We start from the raw sequence: 25,509 nt of genomic DNA on the forward strand, positions 1-25,509 counted from the left end.
TGGAAATTTTCTATTCTGTCCAGACAAGTTCCCCTGGGGAAATGGTGTATTCAGGGGTTGTAGTAATCTTGGAAAATGTGTTAATGAGCACATGTAGTGAGTAGATACAGCCAATATATGGAGCTGTAAATATCTCCACTGCTGCAGTTCCTGAGCAGTTCAACCTTGAGTGGAAGGGGAGCCGTTTTTTATTTGGACTCCTAAGTCTGGCCCAGGGACCCATGCATCATTTCCTCCTTCTCCCTTGGCTGGGGACAGAGCTTCAGTCTCCATCATCAACCATCCAGGGAGGAGCCTGGGCTTCCACACAAAGGCCTTCCTCTCAGACTTCCCATCTCGGTGAGTGCAAGAGCCCAACAGACACTGCAGGAGAATGTCAGAAAGGATGAAACCCAAGAACATTTAGCTGAGGCCACCCAAAGACCTAAACAGCTGGACCAGAGCCTCATGTTTGTTTGCTTGATTGGCTAATAATTTACAATCAACTTATTCCATATGTTAGAAAGAGAAGTGTCTATTGGATTCAGCAATACAACGATTATTGTTGACAACTAAGTGATGGGAACAAAAATACAGTTGGAGGAGATTCAAGAAGAAAAGAGACTTAGTGATGTCAGTAAAATTTGAACGTTTCCAAGGAGCTTTGCAGTTTGGGGGAGTAGGGTAACAGACTATGCGATGAGGAAGGATTTGCAGTGACGTGAGGACATTTTGCTTATTTATTTTTAGCTTTTAAGGTGAGGTATATTTGAGCATGTTCTGTATTCATTACAAAGATCCAGATCAGTGGAGGTAGCTACTCACTTGTGACTACAGTTTGTGAGTTTCTACACGTTTCACAGAATCTCTCACACTGATTATTCACTCGAAAAAAAAATGCATTTAATATGCCAACAGGCAGAAAGTAAAGGGCTTTACTTTGCAATTATTTTATTACCTAGGAGACTGAATATATTTTTTATCTTGTTAGCTATTGCAAACTGTCTATGCATGTTCTTTGCTTTATGTACTAGCTTCTGCATTTTTAAACTTTCTTTTTTGTATCATTTCCTTTACAATTATTTCATGTTCAGCTCAGAGAGCAAAGGTTAGGAACTACACTCCAACATGTGAGAGAAGGGGAGAATGAGATATATTTGTAATACTGTGACAAGTCTTCTATGCTGAAAATACAGACACACACAGCTTCTCTCTCCCCACTCTTCCCCTCTCCCACATAGGGGTGCCAGGCACCACTTCTGTGCCACCGTTTCACCCAACACTGCTCTAAGCTGCAACCACTTCCTCTTCTCCAAATTCCCTATTCCAGTCTCTCTTTATTCTTGTTTCTTATTGCATTCTTTCAAACAAAGAATAACAACTTTTAAAAGAAGTTTGCTATTCATTATTTAAATATTTTATGCATGTATACTGTCTCTGTTAGGTTGAGTGAGAGTTTATACATTTTGAGTGGTCAAATCTGTCTGTTGGCCACATTTTATTCTCCCTCCCATTGTTTTTCAAACGTTAAAAACTTCTTCTGCATCCTTAGCAGTAATAAACCACCTTTTATATGCATTGCCATTGTATTTCACATGTTTTTTCTTACTGCCACCTTTTGCCTTTTGTGATTAGATCTATTTTATTTTTTAATGAAGTATAGTTAATTTACAATATTGTGTTTGAGTCAAGTGTACAGCAAAGTGATTCGGCTTTATATATACATATTCTTTTTTAATCTTTTTAAACCTTTTTTCTATTATTTTCCATTATAGTTTATTACAAGATATTGAATATAGCTCCCTGTGCTATACAGCTAATCCTTCTTGTTTGCTTATTTTATATATAGCAGTGTGCGTCTGTTAATCTATGTTCCTAATTTATCCCTCCCCTATCTTTCCCCTTTGTTAACTATAGTTTGTTTATATGTCTGTGAGTCTGTTTCTGTTTTGTAAATAAGTTCATTTGTACTACTTTTTGACTCCACATATAAGTATTATCATGTAATATTTGTCTTTCTCCCTCTGACTTGCTCCACTTAGTATGGTAATTTCTAGGTCCATCCACGATTCTGCAAATGGCATTATTTCATTCTTTTTGATGGCAGAGTAATATTCCATTATATATTATATATACATATATCACATTTCCTTTATTCATATATCAATGGACATTTAGGTTGCTTCCAGGTCTTAGCTTTATAAATAGTGATGCTGTGAACATTGGGGTGCATGTAACTTTTTGAATTAGCATTCATCTTTTCCAAATATATGCCCAGGAGTGGGATTGCTAGATCATGTGGTAACTCTTGGTTTTTACAAGGATCTTCCACACTGTTTTCCATAGTGGCTGCATCCATTTCCATTCCCACCAACAGTGTAGCAGGGGTCCTTTTTCTCCACACCCTCTCCAGCATTTATTATTTGTAGCCTTTTTAATGATGGCCATTCTGAGCAGTGTGAGGTGATATCTCATTGCAGTTTGGGGTTGCAATTCTCTTATAATTAGTGATGCTGAGCATCTTTTCACATGCCTGTTAGCCATGATTAGGTCTATTTTTAAAAAACAATAATTTGCTGCCATCTTGTGGAATACATGCTTTTGAATTCAACTAAAGTTTACTTATATCTTTTTCATAAGCATTTTTGAATCCATTTGTCCTTGTATAGATTAAAATTATAATTTTTGATACCACTTCCTGTACTATGTTTTAAATTACATTTTCTAATTTTTAAGTTTTACCCATTTCTTTTATATTTAAAGCCTGTGTTAATGTGACTATGGTTATTTTATGTTTTTCTTTCAAGTTCATCGTATTGTTTTATTCTGTTCTGTTTAATAAAGTTGCTTTGAATTCACTATATTTAATCTAGCTTTATTTTCCTTGCTATTCTTTTTATTTTATAAATTCCATTTTCTAAAAAAAACCGTTTCTGTATGAAAGCAAACCATTATGAAAACACAGAAGAAACAAAGCAGGTAAGGTCCCTGCCCATTTGAATCTCACATTTTCACGGAGAGAAGAAGAATAAAATAAAATAAATGCAAGTATGACAAAATGTCCTCAGGTATAAATCAAATGAGTAAGGGGTAGGTTTTTGTGGGGTGTTTATTAATTTATGGAGTGTATTGTGGGGAGGCCTTCGCACATGGGACAAGAATCAGAAACAGAAGCAGTTTCTATTTTTCTTTACAATATTAAAATGTATGTTAGCAAAGATGGGTGGATTTTCAAATAAAATGCGGCTTCCACACACACACACACACACAAAGTGCCTAGTGGATTGTCAAACAAAGAGCAAAGCTCAAAGCCCAAGAAAGATGCTGCATAAGAAAAGTGACAGAAGGAACATCGCATCCAGTACTGGACCATATGAAAACAACTGAAGTTAAATACATAGGAATAAATATGGAATAAAAATTCCATCAGGGGGCTGATGTGGATACTGTAAAGAGGCAAGTGGAGGAGGGGACGTGCTGTCTGCGTGTGGCCCCCTGAGTCCGAGGCCACTTCGGCATCCACGCTGTTGACTGTTCTCTCTGCAACCTGCCTCTTCTGTTGAACTCAATGTATATTGCTTTACCCTTAGCTGGAATGAGCCTTTATAAAAAGTATTCTTGCATTTACTACAGTGGATAAGAAACGTTTTAGAATGTGTCCGAGAGTAAAATATGCCCTTTATGTGTGATCAAGCACGTGTGCACAGGCAAGCAAGAAATCCACACGCATGCATGTGCACTCACACATACACACACGCACACACTACACACACACACACGGATACACACACACAGCTGAATGAAGAGAACCAAAAAAAAAACCCTTATATGTGCAATACATCCTTATATTTCCCTTTCTGTTTAATTTATTCTGTTCTATTTTATTCTTGAAACCATAGTTTGACCCTCTAAGAAATCTGAATCTCAGAATATGGAAAACATTCCTCCAGCATGTCTTCCATACCTATGTAAGCGTTTCCCTGCTTTTTGTTCTCTCATCAGCAGCAATTTCTGTGAGAACACACTTTTTCATTCCTTTATGCAATATACGTTCATTCAGCTACTGTTCCCAAATAAACTAAGTTTGAGGGTTGAGGGGTATGTATTGACACCTGCCTCAAGGCACTCACAGTCAAGCAAGGGAGAATATGGAATTAAACAACGTAAATGTGTCATGCTTTTTCTCTTTTGCATAAAATGCTTTTTTGCTGCTTTGCGATTCTGGGAATCATGGGGCTATCACTGGGGTTGGAATGCAGCCAGAACCAAGGAAGACTGATCTTCATCACAAACTCTAGGGACTCCCAGAGTTATTAAATCTTTTTCCCCTACGTATCCTTTCCCCCTTCTCTCTGTTTTTTTTTTTCAACTGATCCTTTGTTTTTCTTTAGATACTGGATATTAAATGGTCATATTAAAAAGGAGCTCTGTGTTTACATGTCCAGGAGAGACTTAACAACTAGAATTTAGGTACTATTTCTACATTTTTAGGGGAAAGATAATCTAATGTTGATAGCTTGCCAGGTAATAGCATTGTTTTCCTAATTATTGTGACTGAGGGTGAGAAAAGCCTGGTAGTAGCATGGCCCCAGGGTTTCATAGTGTGTGTGTGTGTGTGTGTGTGTGTGTGTTTGTGCACGCGAGCGCTGTGGAGCATGAGCAGTTCTCAAGGCAGGGAGGAGATACGTGAGCCCGTATTCTCCAATATGAGAACCTTAAAATACAGGTGCTAGAATATTAACCAACGTATAAAAACATGGAGGTGGCCCATTTCTAATCATAGGATTTCTTGCACACAAAACTATTAAAGTGCAAGGAACAACATGTGGACGTTGACTCCCTGTGACTTGAAGTTTAGCTTTAGCAGGGAGGACACTTTGTTCCTCCAAATTCTCTGACACCAGCTAGCATCACTGTCCCTCTTGCACATTCCCCTGGACACACTGGCTTACTTTTGAGCCTTGATTTTCTGAAACGAAGACCTTCTCAGAGTCCTTGCCTTGGCTGTTCCCTCTGTTCAGCACACACTTCCCCCAGATAACCTGATGTGTCCCACCCTCTCTTCCATGAGGTCTCTATTCAAATGTTAGCCAGTCTACCTAATGACCAAGTTAAAAATAACGCCCCCATTAACTGTCTTCTTATTTCCCATTTCTTTTCTTCATAGCTCCTGTTACCATTTGATAATTCGTATGATTTTTTCCTATTATCCTTTCTCCATCATTGAACTATAGTAACGATTGTCTCTCAGCACAGTATACTCTTTGCCTAGAGGTTGTTCAGATCCCAATTTATATTCTTCAAATTTGTGACATAACTTCTCATTAAAAATGTAGAATGCATGACCACTTGGACAAAAGGTTGAACGTGGGACAGGAATTCCAATTCAGAGATGGCACAAGGATCTCTTGAAGGCGAAAGTTCCATACAAAATTTACAAGTATTGGTTGTTTGGTTGAAAAATATAAATTGTAGACTTTTGATTACGTTTGTAATGCCAATTTTTGGGAAAAATTGTCATACTACTTTTTGTTTCCTGGTAGTCACCTCCACCACATTGGAACCAGGAAATGATACATGGATTTCAGAATTTCTTCTTCTGGGAATTTCACAGGACCCAGAACTGCAGCCCCTCATACTGGGGCTTTTCCTCTCCATGTACCTGATCACAGTGTTTGGAAACCTGCTCATCATCCTGGCCATCAGCTCAGACTCCCACCTCCACACCCCCATGTACTTCTTCCTCTCCAACCTGTCCTTTGTAGACATCTGTTTCACCTCCACCACCATCCCAAAGATGCTGTGGAACATCCAGACCCAGAGCAAAGTCATCACCTATGAAGGCTGCATCACACAGATCTACTTTTTCTTACTCTTTGCTGCACTGGAAAACTTTCTTCTTGCTGTAATGGCCTATGACCGCTTCGTGGCCATCTGCCGCCCCCTGCACTACACAGTCCTCATGAACCCCAGGCTCTGTGGACTGCTGGTTCTGGTGTCCTGGATGATGAGTGTCCTGAATTCCTTGTTACAAAGCTTAATGGTATTGTGGCTGTCCTTCTGTATGGAACTGGAAATCCCCCACTTTTTCTGTGAAATCAATCAGGTGGTTTGGCTTTCTTGTTCTGACACTTTTCTTAATGACATGGTGATGAATCTTGCAGCTGGGATGCTGGGCGGTGCTTCCCTCTCTGGGATCCTTTACTCTTACTCTAAGATAGTTTCCTCCATACAGGGAATCTCTTCAGCTCGGGGGAAGTATAAAGCATTTTCCACCTGTGCATCTCACCTCTCAGTTGTCTCCTTGTTTTACTGTACAGTGTTAGGAGTGTACCTTAGCTCTGCTGGAACCCACAGCTCACAGTCAAGTGCAACCGCCTCAGTGATGTACACCGTGGTCACCCCCACGCTGAACCCCTTCATCTACAGTCTGAGGAACAAAGACATAAAGAGGGCTCTGAAAAGAATCATCAGGGTGCCAGTTATGTAAAGGTCAATTTTCCTGGGACTGAGGAAGTACCAATGATGGCAGGGTGCAAAGCCTCAGAGCCAGAGATTGCTTTTCTTTGATCAGATCGTTGAAGTAGAAGTTGCTCCTGTTTCCTCACTGGAATTCCCATTTCTTTGAATTCAACTCCTCTACACGATTTAAGTGACTCACTTTATTATGGTTCTGTTCTATCTGATAGGTAGTGTTTCCTTTGTCCATATTTGTACATTCCCAAAGTTTTTCCCAAGCTTGAATCAGAAACATTTGAAAATGTCTATATCTTACATTGGTCAACTTGGATTTCGTAAGAATAACTTCTTCTCAAATGACGTATCATGCCAAGTAATTTCCCCCTAGTTTTCCTAAAGGAATAATTATGAATTGTATTACTGATGTGGGGGAAAAAACTACACTCATCAATTAAGCTTATTTATATAATTTCATGGTAAAAGAAAATATGAATAGATTTTACTTTAGTCCACGATTTTTTTCATTTGTGTCATTTTGTGTTATTCAAGGACCCTTACACAAAAGAAACAAACACAGAGTTTACCACTGCCTCTGGAATGAGTGAATGCACTATTCCTTCAAACTTGCACGCAAAGACAGTCTTTGGTGCAGAAGACCTAAAACTGTCTACAACCAACTTTCACAGGATCACAGCCTTGCTACTCAAAGAGTGGTCCACACTCCAGGACCTGCAGCATCCATATCACCCAGGGGCTTGTCAAACACGCAGAATCTCTGGGCTCACCTAGACCTGCTGAGTCAGGTTCTGCACTTGTAGTCGATTGTCGTTGCTTTGCAGGTTCACTGAAGTTACAGAACAGTTGGTCTAGAATAAGTTTTCCCGCCCTTTACTGTTGACATTTGGGGCAGGATTGTTATTTTGGGGTGCTTTCTAAGGCTTTTAGATGTTTAGCAGTATCCCTTCGACATTGCCGAACATCCCAGGGGGAAATAATCCTTTCTGGTTGAAAACCTGGAGTTTGAAAACACAGGCACCCTGACAGATTTACAATCAAGGCCCACCACGCACTCAGATAATTACTTTGGGCTCCAAGCCCCTTTCTACACTTGAGAATGGTGTTCCTGAAAGTACTTCCTCATGGATAAGACATTTATAAATATTAAATCAAACACTCCCTTAAAGGTAGCAAGCTCAGGTTTTAGTACATAAAAATATGTAAATATATCTCTTCTCCCAACAAACATTTTATAATGAGGGGCTGAATGACTGATCTGATCTAGAGATGTAAGTATTTGTTATGGCAAAAGTCTCATAAAGACAATGCATTTAGTGCCCAAGGTTTATTATCAAAAGAACTCAGTTCTCCTCCTTGTGAAAAGGAGAATAGAGACTTTCCGGAGATTCAGGGGCTGTGTCCCCACCATAAAGCAAAGCTTGGAGATACAAGAGACCTAATCCAGACAGATTCTTCAGTCTTAGACTTGGAGTAAACTCTAACTCAGAGCTGAGGTGCTAGGTGATTTAGAGACATAAGAGGGAGGCGGTTTCATGGAAAAGGAGTAAAAATAATAAAACTAGATTCATTTGACTTCTACCCTGGTCCCTTGTGGATACAGAATCATTAGGAAAAACTTCCTTCCTTCTAGAACAATTTCCCACAGGGAAATTTTGTGCCTAGAGGTTGAAATAACAAGAGATAAATGTGCCTAATGAGCAGATATAGGAAGCTATGAATATCTCTGTGTCTGCAGTCTTCCAGCCTGTGTAAACTTGGGCTGGAAAGGCATGGTTTTTTTTCTTTGTTTGTTCGGAGTCCTAACTTTGTCTAGGGGACTAAGCTTCATTCCTTCCTGCTGTCTTGTCAGGGGAAAGGGCTTTAGTCTCCAACATCAGCCATCTAGGGAAGAATTCAGACTCCCCCACAGAGACCTTCCTCTCAGAATTCCCATCCAGGTGAGTCCAACAACGCAGTTGACTGTGCATGAGATCAGAGAGAATGGAAGCCAGTTCAGCTTAGCCCAGAGGCAAGAGATTGCTGTCTTTGTTTGCTTGATGAATTAATTGATGTGTTTATTTCAGTGGTTACGTAATTTACCAGTGTGTCTGTGCTAGTCACACTTTTGATGGCCTTTCATATTCTTTATCATTAAATTGCTATTATGTCAATGCTAGAAATATATGTTGAGATTGCTACACTCAAACTGTTGTTCCTGTCAGGGGCAGTTCCCCGCCCAGGGGACACACTGAGCAATGCCCAGGGGCATTTTTGGTTGTCACACTAGAGAAGGGTGGGTGGAAACCACGGATGCTGTAAACCTCCTTCAACGCACAGGAAAGAGCACGCAACAGAGAATGATCTGGAGCAGAAAATTGTCAGTGCTGAGACTGAGAAACCCTGGGGTAAAGAATATCATTATCTGTAATATTTATAGCTATCTTCAGGTTGTTTTCCAATCTTGTAACACTTTGTGTTTCTGGCAGCAAAAAAAAGAATACAGCTTTCAGAACCAGTTTAAAAGTTCCAGCTGCAACCAGTATGACAAATCTTTGTCTTTTTCAGAGGCCGATGGGTGTGAAAGATAGTTCTTGTTTTCCTAAACTATCTCTCAGTTTCAGCAAACTTTGCATATTTGATCACTGTTTGGCTTTGCCTATTATTATTATTATTATTAATTATATGCTTTTATACTATTTGCCCATTTTTTCCTACAGTTTTTGGCATTTCATAAGATTTCTACAGATCATTGTTTCTCAATGGACTTTTGGTGGTTGTACATAGTACCTCTGTTGTTTCATACGATGTCTGTCAATTTTATATACTTCTAGATAGATGGCCATTTATGCCATGTTTTGTTTAACAATCCAACCTTTTTCCCAACTAAGCTGAAATACAACCTTACCGTATGGTAAATGTCCATATACACTGAGACCTAATTTTGTGTGGTCAGTTCTATCCGTTGGTCATATTGGGTCCTCTCCCACTACATTTTAAACATGGGAAGTTTATCTGCACCCTTATTAGTAGTAATATCCTTTTATATGTATTGTGTTCTTATTTCACATCTGTGTTTCCTTATTGCTAACTTTTTGCCTTTTGTGGTTAGATCTGATTTTTTTAAATTGAAGTATAGTTGACTTACTTACTATATTGTGTTAGTTTCAGGTGTATAGCAAAATGACTCAGTTATACATATATATTCTTTTCCAGATTCTTTTCCATTATAGATCTTTTTTTTTAAATAGCAATCATCTTGTCCCCTCTTGTGGGAGACATTCTTTTGCGTTTAACTAACTATGGTCTCTTTTTCATTGGAATCCACTTATGTTTATATAGGTAGAAGGTATAACTTGAGATACTGCTTCTTTGGTTTTTCAAAAAGTAAATTTTTATTTTTTCATTTTTAGCTCTTTGCCATTTTACTCTTTAATTAGTTACCTGTGTTGATGTGATTAAAATTTTATTTTACATGTTTTATTTCCTTAAACAGTCTTAGTTTTTATTAAATGTCATTTAGTACAATCATTTGACTCCACTGGGCTTATTTTTATTTCCCTTATCATTTTTTAATGAATTCTTATTTCTCTACATTTTTTCCCGTATAAATGCCCATATTTTGAAATAACAAAAATGAGGAAAATGTGGGGTCTCTCTTTTGGGGATCTTAAATCATAATGGAAAAGGGCAAGTACAATAAAATAAATGTGTATATTTCCCTGTGCTATACAGTGTAATCTTGTTTATCTTGACACAACATTGTAAAATGATAATAAATCAATAAAAAATGTTAAAAAAATAAATAAAATAAATGCACGAAGGTGACATACTGTCTTCAGAGACAAATTATGTAATACTATGAAGTTTCATAGCCTGTGTAGGTTTTATGGCGTATGGTCTGGGGAGGCCATTGCATGTTGGACAAGGAACAGAACCAGGTCTAAAGTGTACCCATCGGATGTGTCAAAAAAGAAATCAAAAGCCAAAGCTTCAGAATAACACAGAAAAGAGTTCCCCAAAGGAAAATGAGAAAAGGGCCGGCACAGCCGCCATCGCACCGCAGTATAACACCTGTGGTCAAGCAAACATGGATGGCTACGGGAACAGCCATTAGACCAGGGCACAAGGTGGATTCTGTGATGAGGCAAGGGGCGCAATAAAGGCTCAGTCCGTGCGTGGTCCCATGAGTCTGAGGTTCTCCCTGCAGCCTGGCCCTTCTGTCGGGCCCCTCATTCGTGTTCTTTTCCCTCATTAGCAGGACCTCCCTTTTTAAATTGTTCTTGCCTTTACTGCAGTGGATTCTAAATGTTTTTTGACTATGTATCAAATCCATGCCTTATTTTGTCGTCCAGCAGGCTTGCACACAGAAATACAAACATACGCGCATATGTGCACAACTGAACCCAGAGAACCAGGAAACGATTTTGTACGTTACCCTTACTACGTATGATGTGCCCTGAGTTTTCCTGTTGTGCCCTATTGATTCTACTCTATTGAATTCTTACAAACCATATTCTGAAAGTCTAATGGGTCCCAATCTCAGAATATGGAAAACATTCCTCTGGCATACCCAATGTTAGGACTGTTGGCTCTTCGTACCTAAGGGTCTGCATCTGTGGGTTCACCCAGCTGCAGATCAAAAATATTCCAAAATTCCAGCAAGTTCCAAGAAGCAAAATTTGAATTTGTCATGCAACAGCAGCTATTTATATAGCATTTATATTGCATTAGGTACTATAAGCCATGTGGAGATGACTTGAAGTGTATAGGAGGATGTATGTGGGTTAAATGCAAATACTACACCATTTTATATAAGGGACTTAAGCATCCACAGATTTTGGTATCCACAGGGAGGCCTGGAGCCAACCCCCCATGGATACAGAGGGACAACTGTATTTCCATGCTTCTGTACTTTTCTTTCTTCATTGGCAATTTCTTCTGAAAACATGTTCTCTCATTCCCTCATGCAATGTGCATTTATTTAGCTATGTTTCCAAGTAAACTAAATCTGGGTGGAGGAGTGTGATGAGTATGTGTAAATTGCTACATGCTTCCAGGCATGCACAGTCTGACAATGAAAAAAAAAGATGGACTTAAATAAAAAGTGCACAGTGATAGCCCTTATGTCTAAATTAAGTGCATGAAGAAGTGCCCTTTTTCTGTGGAAATGTTAAGAAAAACAAGAAAGTGTCGTGAAAGAGATGAGTCCTGGCAGTCAGAAAGAGGAGCTACAGATCTGAATATGAAAAAGGGGTAAAATTTTCCAAATAGACCTGTGGGTGAGACTCCAAGCAGAGGGAAGCGGGTGTGTAAAGGCCCTGAACACTGAAGCTGGCAGTCAAGTTCAATGTTTGGAGAACCATGTGTGTGAGGGCAGGGCCGTGTGAGGGGGCAGCTAGCAGGTGGGTCACAGAGAGTCAAGCCTCATGCTTGACGCTAAGGGATTTTGCCTTTGTTCTCTATTAGGAAGTCACGGAGAGGAGGGAATTTTAATTCAGGAAGTTCGTTCAATGATCAGATTTGTAATATAGAAAATTTCTCTGGATCAGTGTGAGTGTAAGTCTAGAGGAGTGCCAGTCAGTGATAGATGGAAGGGACAACCAGGAACAGAAATAAGGCTGTGGAATTGGGGACCAAGAGGTGAAGAAATAGACACTGGAGAGGTAGGAAAAAAATCAGACTCATCTTTTCACCAGCGATGACCATTTACTAACAGGAAGGAACTATACTAAGCTGATTGGGACAGAAATTTCGTATCAGAAGTAGCACAGGGGATCCACTAGAGAAAATCAGATCCATACAACAAATATTAAAATTAATTTATTGACTGCAAAGTATGTGTTGTAACATTTTGAATATGTGAGTAAAGCAAGTTTGTCTGAATATTAATCATTTTATTTCCTTCTCCCCTGACAGTCACCTCCACCACATGGAACCAGGCAATGATACATGGATTTCAGAATTTCTGCTTCTAGGATTTTCACAGGACCCAGAACAGCAGCCCCTCATATTTGGGCTTTTTCTTTCCATGTACCTGGTCACCGTGTTTGGAAATCTGCTCATCATCTTGGCCGTCATCTCGGACTCCCACCTCCACACCCCCATGTACTTCTTCCTTTCCAACCTGTCCATGGTAGACATCTGTTTCACCTCCACCACCATCCCAAAGATGCTGGTGAATATACAGACTCAGAGCAAAGCCATAACCTATGCAGGCTGCATCACCCAGATGTGCTTTTTCATAATATTTTCAGGGTTAGACATCTATCTCCTGGCAGTGATGGCCTATGACCGGTTTGTGGCCATCTGCCACCCCCTGCACTACACGGTCATCATGAACCCCCGGCTCTGTGGACTCTTGCTTTTGGTGTCCTGGCTCACAAGTGTCTTGCATTCCTTGTTACAAAGTTTAATGGTGCTGCGACTGTCCTTCTGCACAGACGTGGAAATCCCTCACTTTTTCTGTGAACTCAATCAGATGGTCCAACTTGCCTGCTCTGACACCTTTCTTAATAACGTAGTGATATATTTTATGGCTATGCTTCTGGCTGGTGTTCCCCTCTCTGGGATCCTTTACTCTTACTCTAAGATAGTTTCCTCCATATGTGCAATCTCATCAGCTCAGGGGAAGTACAAAGCATTTTCCACCTGTGCATCTCACCTCTCAGTTGTCTCCTTATTTTTTTGTACAGTCCTTGGCGTGTACCTTAGCTCTGCTGGAACCCATAGCTCACACTCAAGTGCAACAGCCTCAGTGATGTACACCGTGGTCACCCCCATGCTTAACCCCTTCATCTACAGTCTGAGGAATAAAGACATTAAAAGTGCTCTGAAGAGATTCTTTGGGATGGCAGCTATAAAAGGGACTGTTCTCCAGGCACTGAGGAAGTGTCAGATACTACAGGGCTCAAAGCCCCAAGGTCAGGCGTTGTGATTCTTTAACCAGATTGTGGAAGTAGAACTTACTCCTCTTATTTATTTCCTGGAACTTTCCTTTAAATTCTCTATACAGTGTAGTTACTTACTTTATTAAGCTTTCTTCTCTCTCAGATATCCAACAGAATTTCTGTTCATTTCCTTTCTTCTTGTTTTTTTTCCCCCTAATTTATTGCTAGCATTTAATATGAAAAAATTGGAAATTCCCATTTATCATGTAACTGTTTGGATTGCTTAAGAATAATTTCTTCTCAAATGACAAAATCACCCCATGAAATATGTCCTTACTTTTACTGAAAGAATAGTAATGTTACTGTTCCAACTGAAAAATCTAAACTTGGCAGTTGGGCCATTTTTATAATTTTATAGGAGAGGAAAATCTGAGACCACAGTTTTCCACTTTTGGGGTCTGTCATTCCTTTCTATATCACTTCCTTCACTGGTCCTCCTGGTAACACAGAATGTAACACACTAGTGTGCTTCAAAACGGGCCATTGGGTTGTATTCTCCTAATTAGGATTCTGTTCTCTTATCAGGCTCTGTGTCCACACTGCCTTCCACAGTCACTGGTAAAACTGATTATCAAATGCACGTCTGCCAGTGTCGTCTACACAGAAACACAAATTGGATTAATAGATTGAATAAATATGGCCTTAGAGTCAAAGATGACCTTGAATATGATGGAGTAAATTTTAAATTATACTTTTATTATTCTGCATGACATTTCTTTTAAAGCTTTACATATTCTCATCAAAATATGGAATATAGCTATCAATGCATAAGGGCAAATACTTATTGAGGCAAAAGATTGATTAGCCTGTTTTATGTTTTCTCATTGAATTATTTTACTGTTCCTGGTTGAAAACTTTCAGTGATGCTTACAAATAAAACTTTTTCCATTGTTCTAAATAAAATATCTCATCCATTCTAACTGTTGTCATGAACAAAATGAGCAGTTGAATAAACAATATCATTCATTGTGTATCTCCTATACAAAGGAATTTCTTCAAATTTTATAAAACTGACTCATGAAAGAGCTTGAATTCCTGCCTAATTGTATGATTCAGGATCAACAGGATTTGTACACAAACATGCATGTTCCTGTAAGCTCTCCTGGGAAGACTTTTTAACATAGTTATGTGAAAAAAACTCGAGTAACAGGGTAATCAGAAATGCTGTTTTCCAACTCATAGACATAGAATACAGACTTGTGGTTGCCAGGGGGAGAGGGGTGGGAACGGACAGACTGGGAGTTCAAAATTTGTAGATACTGACAGGCATACATAGAATAGATAAACAAGATTATACTGTATAGCACAGGGAAATACATACAAGATCTTGTGGTAGCTCACGGTGAAAAAGTATGCAACAATGAATATATGTTTATTTCTGTATAACTGAAAAATTGTGCTCTAAACTGTAAATTGACACAACACTGTAAACTGACTATAACTCAATAAAATAAATTTTTTTTTCAAAAATGCTGTTTTCCACTGTCAGAACACAGTCAAACATAAGAAGCAACAGATTATAATCTTTGGCCTTGATTCTATTCACTTGGTTATTACATTTGATAGCTGGCTGCATAACCAGCCATTCTAAGATAAAATTTATAAAGAACAAGGTGATACAGAAAAAAAATACAATAAAATATTTTAACATAACATATTTATTATCAAATGGGATGGTATAGTGTGGAGCTGTTTGGGAGAATCACTTTACCCTCTAAGCCCCACTTTTGCAAATGTAGAATGGGGTTCATAATGGTGCTGACTACATAGAATGGAATCCTGTAGAAATTAAATAAGACAATCCACACAAGAGTCTAAGCTCAGTCCATGGTGCATAAAAAGACCTTAATACATCTTGTGATCAAATTTTAACTGAAGGAATAAGTGACAGCTCTTAATTTGAGTTAAAAGCATGAAATCTTATCTGCTTTGTCAAAACCATCCTGAAGCCAATGCCTGTAGTACCCAGTGTTTTATAGCAAAGAAACACACCTCTCTCCCTTGATAAAGAAGAGAATACTCACCTTTTAGAGATATTGGGAGGTATTCTCTGTAACAAGTCAACACTTTGGAGGTCCAAGGGACGGACCTAGTCAGTACAAGGTATCAGTCTTAGATGTGGAGAAAACATTATTAACTCAAGTTTGGGATAACGTGAAAGAAGGTTAGTGAGTTCACGGAGAAGGACGAATAAAGACAGGACGTGACCTGACTTCTAATGTGGTTTCTTGGGAACAGAGAATCAACAGCAATAATTTCTTCTGTGTACAGACCAGTGTCCTACAGGGAAATCACAGGCTCGGTGGTGAGCGTAACAATGGAAGAAGTGCCTAACAAGCAGACCTAAGGAGCTATAACTGTCTCCTCTGCTACGGTCCCACAGTGTGTGCGTTTCTGGTGCTGGACAAGACTTTGTTGTTGCTTTTGGAGTCCTTAGTCTGGCTGGGGAACCAATGTTTCACTCCCTCCTGCTGGCCCGTGTGGGAACAGAGCTTCAGTCTCCATTATCGACCATCCAGGGAAGAATTCAGACTTCCACACAGAAGGTTTCATCTCAGAGACCCCATCCAGGTGAGATGCCCTCTGAGAGCTCAGTAAGTACTTGAGGAAAGGATCAGAGAGAAAGGAACCTGAGAATTTTTACCTAAGGCCACCTAAGAGCCAAACCAGCCTGGCCCAGAGCTGAGAGACTGCCATGTTTGTTTGCCAGTTAGACTAGTTGATCTATAATTAATTTAATTAACATGTTAAAAAGAGAAGTGTCTTTTGAACTCAGAAATACAAAGGTCATTGTTTCAACTAAGTGAGGGGAAAGGAAGTCCAGTGTGATGAGAATGAAGAAGGAATGAGAGGCATAAATGGCTTCTAGTAAAATTAAAACGTAGCTGAGGAGTTTTATAGCTAATGGGAGTTATAAACTAGCGTACTAGGTTTGGAGGCATGAGCAGTAAAGTGAGGGCATTTTTTATATGTTTAAGATGGAATGTATTTGAGCATCTTTTTGTCTTTATTAGAAAGACCAAGGGAGGTAGCTATTACTCTGCAACAGCAATTCCTGAAAATATAGTTCACAATTGTCTCACATGTTGGGAATTTGCATGGAAAAAAAAAAGTGCTTAATATGCCCAAAGGGGTATGCTAACAACCTTTGCAGTTGTTTCATTCTCTAGAGGTGAGGAAGCGATGGAGACATCTGAAATGTAGAAGAAAACAATCAGCCTCATCTCATCACCAGTGACAACTATTCACTCCACAGGAAGGAAATACGCTTTACTTTTTACATATATTGATTAAATCTGTTAAACACTTCCCCACAGTGGGTACCACTGTCCTTATTATTTGAATGAAGATATTAATATTTAGAATGGTTCAATTGGCTCCCCGTGGACAAACAGTTAATATGTGGTAGATCCAAGATTCAAAACAATTTTCTGATGACAAAAGATTTGCATTTATTATCATTAAAAAAATCTTTCACCATTTTAATTTTTTGTATATATATGTATTTTTTTTTTACTGAAGTATAGTCAGTTTACAATGTTGTGTCAATTTCTGGTGTACAGCATAATGTTTCAGTCATACATGAACATACATAGATTCGTTTTCATATTATTTTTTAAACTGTTCAATTATTGTACCTTACATAATTTCTGTTGCAAATTAAGAGTCTATTTCCTATGATTAATAATGGGATGTTCAACCAGTAAAGAGTCATAACAAAGTAAAATATAATTTCTTTCTCTTCAGAATAAATTGGGTTTTTTTTTCCTGCTTTATTAGGTATTCTTGGCATCAAGAGGTTATAACTGAGGGATGCCAGAATCAAAATCTTTTATTCTCAACACAGTCTCTTAGGGACCGCCTGAGCATTTTAGATCTTTTTTCCCACTCATGTGTATATCTATGCTGTCTCTGTGTTTTTGAACTACTTTTTATGCTTCCTTAAATCCAGGACACAAATTGGTCATATGAATATGGAGCCCCATGTTTACACGTCCGTGGAAGGCTTAGCAATTGGAATTTGGGTACTATTTCTACATTCTTTTATTTGTTGAGGTAACATCAGTTTAATTTTAATTTTAATTTTTTTAATTTTTAAAAAAGTTTTTTACATTTTTTATTGATTTATTATCATTTTACAATGTTGTGTCAAATTCCAGTGTTCAGCACAATTTTTCATTCATGGACATATACACACTCATTGTCACATCAGTTTATAACAAGTTTCATGAGTACAACATTGTATTTTGACTTTGCTAAAGTGTGCTCAACACCGAAAGGTTAGTTTCCATCTGGTTACAGTTGACCCCTTTAGCCATTTTGCCCTCCTCCTCTTCCCTGTGATAACCTCTACTCTGTTCTGTATCTTAGTGTTTGTTTTTATTTAATTTGATTTGTACATTTATTTCACGTGTTGTGGGTTTTTTTTTAATATTCCACATACAAGTGGAATCATATGGTGTTTGTCTTTCTCCATATGGCTTGTTTCACTTAGTTTAATACTCTCGAGGTCTATCCAGGACAAGTTAAGAGAATACCTAATTACCTTAAGAACAACAAAAAAGACCTTCCTCAAGGCACATATATTAAAACTGTCAGAAGTCAATGAGAAAAAAACATTTAAAAGCAGCCAGGATGGTAACTCACAAAGGAACCCTTAATAGGCTTATTTTATATGTTTTGATGCTACTGTGTCAGGTGCGTATGTACTAATAACTATTATGTTTTCTTGATGAATTGTCTCCTTTACCATTATATAATGTCTCTCCTTGTCTCTTGTTAGTTTTTGGCTTAAAATCTATTTGTCTAATGTAAGTGTGGCTATACCCACGTTCTTCTGGCTGTTTTCTTGGAGTATCATTTTCTATCCCTTCACGTTGAGCCTATTTTTTTGTCTTTAGAGCTGAGTCCCCTGGAGCCAGCATATGGTTAAGTCTTGTTTTTTAATCCATCCAACCACTATGCGTCTTTTAACTGATGAATTTAATCCACTTAAGTGACAATTGATAAATTAGGACTTAGCGCTGCCGTTTTATCTTTTGCTTTCTGATTGCTCTCTATCTCCATTGCTTCACGTTCTTTGTGTTTCTGTCGCCATTTTAGTTTGGTGGTTTTCTAAGATGTTTTCCTTAGTTTCCTCTTTCTTTAGGGTGTATGTCTCTGTTGTAGGTTTATGGTTTATCGTTACCATAAGGTTTGTGTACAATGACTCATAGATAAAATAGTTCTTCAGGTGATAGCATCTTATCTATATATACTCATATGGGTTCCACTCTTTTCCTCTTCCCCTTTGTGTTTTTGTTGTGTCAAATTATCCCTTTTTATGTTGTGAATTTGTTACCAAATTTAAGTAACTATAGTTATTTTTACTAATTTTCCCCTTTAACCTCTGTGCTGTAATTAAGTGTTTAACAACCTATTCTGGAATGGAGTTGCAATTTTCTGATTCTCTCTGTCTGTTTATTACCTTACTTAAATTTTGTATACTTTGTCTTTTTGCTTCTGGCAAAAGAGTTCCTTTCCACATTTCTTGTAAGGCAGGTCTAGTATTAAAGAAATTCTTCAACTTTTGTTTGTCTTGAAAAGCCCTCATTTCTCCTTCATATCTGAATGATAACTTTGATGGATAGAGTATTCTTGGTTGATAGTTTTTACCTTTCAGTATTTTGAGTAGGTCACTCCATTCTCTCCTGGCCTGTAGAGCTTCTGATGAAAAATCTGCTGATAGCCTATGAAGGGTTCCTTTGCAGTTTAGCATCCTTTTCTCCCTGGCTGCCTTTAAATTCCTTTTTTTCTCATTGATTTCTGACAGTTTTAATATACATGTCTTGGCGAAGGTCTTTTTGTCTTAAAGTAATTAGGTGTTCTCTTAACTTCAGGCTTGTATGCCCAGTTCCTTCCACAGGTTTGGGAAGTTCTCAGCTACTGTTTCTTTAAATAAACTCTCTGCTCCCTTCTCCTTCTCTTCTTCTCCGGGGATACTCATGACCTTAATGTTGTCCTTCCTAAAAGAGTTGGAAAGCTCTCGGAGAATTTCCTCACATTTTGGTTTTTTATTTCTCTTTCCTATTCTACCTGTATCATTTCTAGATTCCTATCTTTGAGCTCACTAATTCTCTCTCCCATTTCATCTGCTCTATTTCCAGTGCTTTCTGATGTATTCTATTTATTATTATTATTGAAGTACAGTCAATTACAGTGTGTCAATTTCTGGTGTACAGCACAATGTCCGAGCCATATATATACATACGTACATTCTTTTTCGTATTTTTTCATTAAAGGTTATTACAAGATACTGAACATAGTTCCCTGTGCTATACAGAAGAATTTTTTTCAAAACTTATTTTTATAGGTACTGGCTAACATTTGTAAATCTCAAATTCCCAAATTTATTTCTTTATCTCATTCATTGAGGTTTCCAGCCCCAGAATTTCTGTTTGGTTCTTTTTTAGAGATTCAATCTCCTTGGTAAAGTATTTCTTCTGTTCATTAATTTTATTCCTGAGCTCACTGAACTGCTTTTTTGAGGTCTTTGGTAGCTTACTCAATTTCTTCATCACTGCTATTTGGAATTCAGTTAGATTACAATATTTTGTGACCTTAAGTTTGGTTTCTAGAGAATTGTCACTTTCTTTTTGTGGTGTAGTGTCACTGTGATTCTTGATGGTGCTCAATGGGTTGTGTCTATACTGGCACATTGGAGGTAGGAAACACCTTTCTTCTTTAGGTAGAACTTTTCTTCCCCTTGATTTTAATAATTCAACAGGTTATTAATTGGAGAACTTTTTTTGGTTTTGGTAGGGGGCAATGGCACAAGGTTTTGGTTTATCCTACCTGAGCTGCTTCTGGTTATGTTTGAGAATTGGTACATTCCACCTTGCACTGCCTCTGTCAGAGGTATAGCCAGTGCCCTGGCTGTTCATACTTGTGCTCACAGGGACATTGGTAACTTGCTCCTGCTGGTGTCACTGGCTTTGCCACCAGGGGCACCTTGATGGCAAGAACCTTTGTTGCACCTGTGGTCTCCTGCATCTCAGGCTCTGCCTTTGTGGGGACAGTGTGAAAGCAGGGTGTAGTCTGGGTCACAGGTACCATTTCCATCATGCCTGGGTTTGTCAGGTTCACAGGCACTGCCACTGTGGGCAAGGGGCAGAATCCTGGGAGCATCTGTGACTGGAAGGATAGCCACAGACCCTACTGCCACTGTTTCTTTGTTCCCTGTAGCTTCAGGCACTGCTGCAACTAGAATGCTGGAGTTGTGTGTGCCACCTCCTCTCACCCTGCCTGGTTTTCTGGGACTGCAAGCTTAGCCACAGCAACCAGGGGTTTAGGATCATGGGCATCACATCCACTGTTTCCCCAGTTCTGTCTCCTCTATAACTTCCAGTCTTCCCACCTTTAGATGTACAGATGTGTACATCTGTGGAATTCTCTGGTGTCCTGGTGTGTTGGGCAGAACACCTTTGTTGAGTTATGAAAGTTTTACTGGTTTTAGATTGAAGGGGAGAGACAAAGGGACCATCTCACCCCACTCTTAAAATACAGACACCAGAATGTTAACCAAAAGATGGAGATTTCTACTCACAGCATTTTTTTGGAAACAAAATTAATAAAGTGCAAAGAACAGTATGTGAATGATGTACCCCCTGTGACTTGAAGTTTCCAGCGGTAGCAGAGAAGCCACCTCATTCCTCAACATTCTCTGGCACCATTTCTCATCACACTTTCTTGCTCATTCCCTCACTACACTGGCTTAACTTTCAGTCTTGAATATCTGAAACAAGAGCCCTCCTAAGAGTCTTTTCTCTGGCTCTTTACCCTACAGGGCACATGCTTCCCCTAGACATCTTCATGTCTCAAGCTTTGCCTTCATCTTTTACAGGTCTTCTGAACTCTCTTCTTAACAATAAGAAATAACACGCCCATCCACTGTTTTTCATACATTTTTCCTTCATAACATCGGTCACCATGTGACATGACATATATTTATTTGCTTATATTCTTTCAATATCATTATATAGTTTGGTTTCTGTTCCTCAGCATCCTATACCTTTTGCCTAGGTGATCAGCACTCAACACATATTCCTCAAACACATGAAAGCATTTATCATTGGAACTGTTCAATATATTGTCTCTTGGGGGGAAGTATGAGAGATTTCTCCTCATAATAATCTATGTAGAACCAGCTGAGCATTTTAGATTTTTTTCCCACTCATCTATAGCTTTTCTCTCTAAGAGAATTCCTAGTCAGAGATGTCATGAAAGATCCCTTAAAGGGAATAACCCATACAGAAAAAGTTGATTTCTTGAGTGTAAAATGTAAATTTTAACATTTCAACTGTTGGTAAAATCCGCTTGTGTAAAAGATGCAATTTTTTTTTCATGCCTAGTCATCACCGTCACCACATGGTACCAGGCAACGATACACAAATTTCACAATTTCTTCTTCAGGGATTAGCAAAAGAACCAGCATTGCAGCCCATCATATTTGGGCTTTTCCTCTCCATGTACCTGGTCACCGTGTTTGGAAACCTGCTCATCATCTTGGCCGTCATCTCGGACTCCCACCTCCACACCCCCATGTACTTCTTTCTCTCCAACCTGTCCTTTGTAGACATCTGTTTCACCTCCACCACCATCCCAAAGATGTTAGTAAATATAAAGACCCAGAGCAAAGTCATATCCTATGAAGGCTGCATCAGCCAAATGTATTTTTACATACTCTTTGCAGTGGTGGATGATTTTCTTCTGACTGTGATGGCCTATGACCGCTTCTTGGCCATCTGCTGCCCCCTGCACTACACGATCATCATGAACCTCCGGCTCTGTGGACTGCTGGTGCTGGTCTCTTGGATCATAAGTGGCCTGCATTCCCTGTTAGAAAGCTTACTTGTGCTGCGACTGTCCTTCTGTACAGTCTTAGAAATCTCCCACTTTTTCTGTGAAATCAAACAGGTTATCCAACTTGCCTGCTCTGACACCTTTCTTAACAACATCATGATATATTTTATGGTTATGCTTCTGGCTGTTGTTCCCCTCTCTGGGATCCTTTACTCATACACCAAGATCGTTTCCTCCATATGTGGAATCTCATCAGCTCAGGGGAAGTATAAAGCATTTTCCACCTGTGCATCTCACCTCTCCATTGTCTCCCTATATTATTGTTCAAGCCTAGGACTGTACCTTAGCTCTGCTGGAACCCACAGCTCACAGTCAAGTGCAAGAGCCTCGGTGATGTACACAGTGGTCACCCCCATGTTGAACCCCTTCATCTACAGTCTGAGGAACAAAGACATAAAGAGGGCTCTGAAAAGAGTTGTTCAGATGGCAGTTATAAAAAGGCAAATTGTTGTAGGTCTGACGAAGTACTTTTGAAGAAACACTCAAAGCCTCAGAACAAGAAATTGCTATTCTTTGATCAGATTCTGGGTGTTGAACCTACTCTTTCTATTTATTACCTACAATTTTTATTTCTTTTACTTTAACCCTTTATACAGTTGATGTGACTCATTTGTTGACACTTTCCCCTGCATCTGACTTATAAGTAGTTACCCCTTTGTCCATTCTCCTACTTCCACAAAGTTAGGAAGGAAATACTAGAAAATTTCCATTTATTTTATGGGGCAACATGGATTACTTACAAATAATTTCTTCTCAAATGACATATATTATCCCAAATATTTTTTTCTCTAGGTTCCCTGAGAAAATAGTCATGACTTGTCACACTTGCATGGAAAAAATACAAGTGACAAAAAAGCCCATTTATATAATTTCATTGCATTGAAAATCTGAAACCACAGGTTTTGCTTTGGGCCCATAATTCTTTTCTATTTCACTTCCTTAATTGCTCTTCCTGATAATGTAGACTTTACATTTCACTGTGTTTTATAACTGGTCTCTTGGTTTTATTGTCTTATTCCATTCAGGGCCCACAGTGTCTGCTGTAGTCACTGGCAAAAAGTTGTTATCAAATATATGTCTCCCAGTGGTGTCTACTTGAAAAGACAAATTTGAGTAAATAGATTGACCTAATATCATCTTAGTATCAGAGATGGCTTTAAACATGAAGAAGAAACAAATTAAAACATACATTTTATTAGTATACAAAATATTTCTTTTTTTGCTGTATATTCAACCCTCAACACCAGTGAGGGTTTTTTTTTTGTTTGTTTGTTTGTTTATGTGAAGGATTGGTTGGTGTATTTTATGTTCTGTTATATAATTATCTTCCAGTTTTTGGTTGAATCTAGTGAAACCTACAAATACGACTCTATTGCTCTAGGAAATACCTCCCGTTTTCCAAAGTTTGCCATAAACACAGAACAGTGAATGAACTATATCGAGGTCACCCATACTATATCTCTTTCATGCTCAGGAATCTTTCAGTCTTCATGATCAAAAAATAATTCACAAGAGAGCTTGTATTCCTGCACAGTTATGTGATTCAGGGTCACCATTTTTTTCCGCACACATGTGCAATGTCTTTCCAACCTCTTTAAGTTCCCAGAAACAAACCTTAAATTAGCTACTTGATAATACAGTTACTGAAATAAACTTTAAGGGAAAAATCACGAATGATACCTCCAATATCAGAATAGATGCCAGAAAAAGCAACAGATTATTACAACTGCTTTGTAATATTTTTATTGTTGTTTGCTTTGATTATTGTATCATTTAGCTATTGCTGCATAACAAGTGGTCTTAAATCAAGTGGTTTAACATAATGCTTTTATTATTGTATGAGATTATGTAGGAGGAAGTTATTCTGATCTGTGCTCAGATACTCATGAGTCTGTAGTCAGCTGTCAGTCTGCACATTGTGTTTCTATAGCTTGTCCATGATGTTGTGTCAGAATATATTATACCCTGCCTTGAACCAATTTATGTCAGTTTGCTTTATTTATATGTGTAGGTTAATCTTATATTTTACAAAATATAAGTTTATTAAATGTGAATTGCCTTAATTTTATGCCACTGTTTTTATATTCCATATCTGACATGCTGCTTTCTACCCAATTAGACATGTATCTCCCACTCCCGTTAAACTGTGACTCAGGTAATTGTGCTATGGACCTTACCTTGAATCTTAAATTATTAATTTTTTTCTTTTCATTTATGTATTGCAGTATAATAATATGCAATAAACTGTACATATGAAATGCAAAATTTGCTGAATTAAAGAAGCCATACAAAAATTAAGTATACATATTGCATGAGTTCATTTACATATAATTCAACAAAGTGCACAAGAACTTTAATTGATTTGTTACATTATATGCAGGAATAGCTCGTTTTGTTGTGCTTCACTTCATTTTGATTCCTAGATATTGCATTTCCTACAAATTGAAGGTTCGTGGCAACCTCATGTCCAGCAAATGTATTGGTGCAATTTTTCCAACAGTATTTGCTCTCTTCATGTCTCTTTGTCACATTTTAGTAATTTTCACAATATTTCAGACTTTTAAATTATTTTATGGTGTTATGGTAATCTGTGATCCATGATCTTTGATGTTCCTATTGCAATTATTTGTGGAATCCATGAACCACACCCACATAAGACAGTGAATAAATTATCATGTGTGTTCTCAGTGCTCCACCAACCAGCCATTCCATCAGCCCTCTCCCTCTCTTCAAGTCTCTCTATTCCTTGAGACACAACAATATTGAAATTAGACTAACTCATAACCCTACAATGGCCTCTAGATATTCAAGTAAAAAAAAAAGTTGCACATCTCTCAGATTAAATCAAAAGCTAAAAATAATTAGGCTTACTGAGGAAGTTATGTCACAACCCATGCCCCACTATGAGCCGAGAACCTGCACGGGCCCCTCTTGCTTCAGCACTGCTCCCCTCTGGGGCAAGAGTCCCAGTGCTGGAAGAGAGGAAGCACACACTCAGAGGGAACAGAGCCATTTTGGACCTGACCCTCAGGGCTTCTCCTCCAGCAACTTGACTCCAACCCTATCCCTCAATGGGTTGTGACAGTCACTAAGCAGAAGGGAAGCCCCACCTCACACCTAGCTCCAGCTCTAGCACCTCCATCTTCAGCCCAATTTCCTATCAAGGTGATAAATGCTAGCACACCCTCAGGAAAGACATAACTTGCATCCACATCAAATCTGGCTC

General features: G+C 38.5%; 3 protein-coding genes across 3 annotated transcripts; all 3 read left to right on the plus strand.

Annotated features, from left to right (window-relative positions):
* Positions 1-247: 247 nt before the first annotated feature.
* Positions 248-13,369, plus strand: LOC107034956 (olfactory receptor 7A17-like). Its single transcript, XM_072948205.1, has 2 exons — positions 248-339; positions 12,352-13,369. The coding sequence occupies exon 2, from the start codon at positions 12,365-12,367 to the stop codon at positions 13,367-13,369; it is 1,005 nt and encodes a 334-aa protein (XP_072804306.1). The 5' UTR covers positions 248-339; positions 12,352-12,364.
* On the plus strand, positions 5,512-6,469 carry LOC116285074 (olfactory receptor 7A17-like). Its single transcript, XM_072946999.1, has one exon. The coding sequence runs from the start codon at positions 5,636-5,638 to the stop codon at positions 6,467-6,469; it is 834 nt and encodes a 277-aa protein (XP_072803100.1). The 5' UTR covers positions 5,512-5,635.
* Positions 13,370-21,788: 8,419 nt separating the features above from the next.
* On the plus strand, positions 21,789-22,757 carry LOC102529288 (olfactory receptor-like protein OLF4). The gene has a single exon (XM_015251206.2). It carries the CDS (start codon positions 21,789-21,791, stop codon positions 22,755-22,757), a length of 969 nt encoding a protein of 322 aa, XP_015106692.2.
* Positions 22,758-25,509: the final 2,752 nt, after the last annotated feature.

This window comes from Vicugna pacos, chromosome 22 (assembly GCF_048564905.1).
Source record: "Vicugna pacos chromosome 22, VicPac4, whole genome shotgun sequence".
Classification (NCBI taxonomy): Eukaryota; Metazoa; Chordata; class Mammalia; order Artiodactyla; family Camelidae; genus Vicugna; species Vicugna pacos.

What these genes read in the sequence shown, in the direction of transcription:
- LOC116285074 (XM_072946999.1), top strand. Translation starts at nt 5,636, where the DNA reads ATGTACCTGATCACAGTGTTTGGAAACCTGCTCATCATCCTGGCCATC.
- LOC107034956 (XM_072948205.1), top strand. Translation starts at nt 12,365, where the DNA reads ATGGAACCAGGCAATGATACATGGATTTCAGAATTTCTGCTTCTAGGA.
- LOC102529288 (XM_015251206.2), top strand. Translation starts at nt 21,789, where the DNA reads ATGGTACCAGGCAACGATACACAAATTTCACAATTTCTTCTTCAGGGA.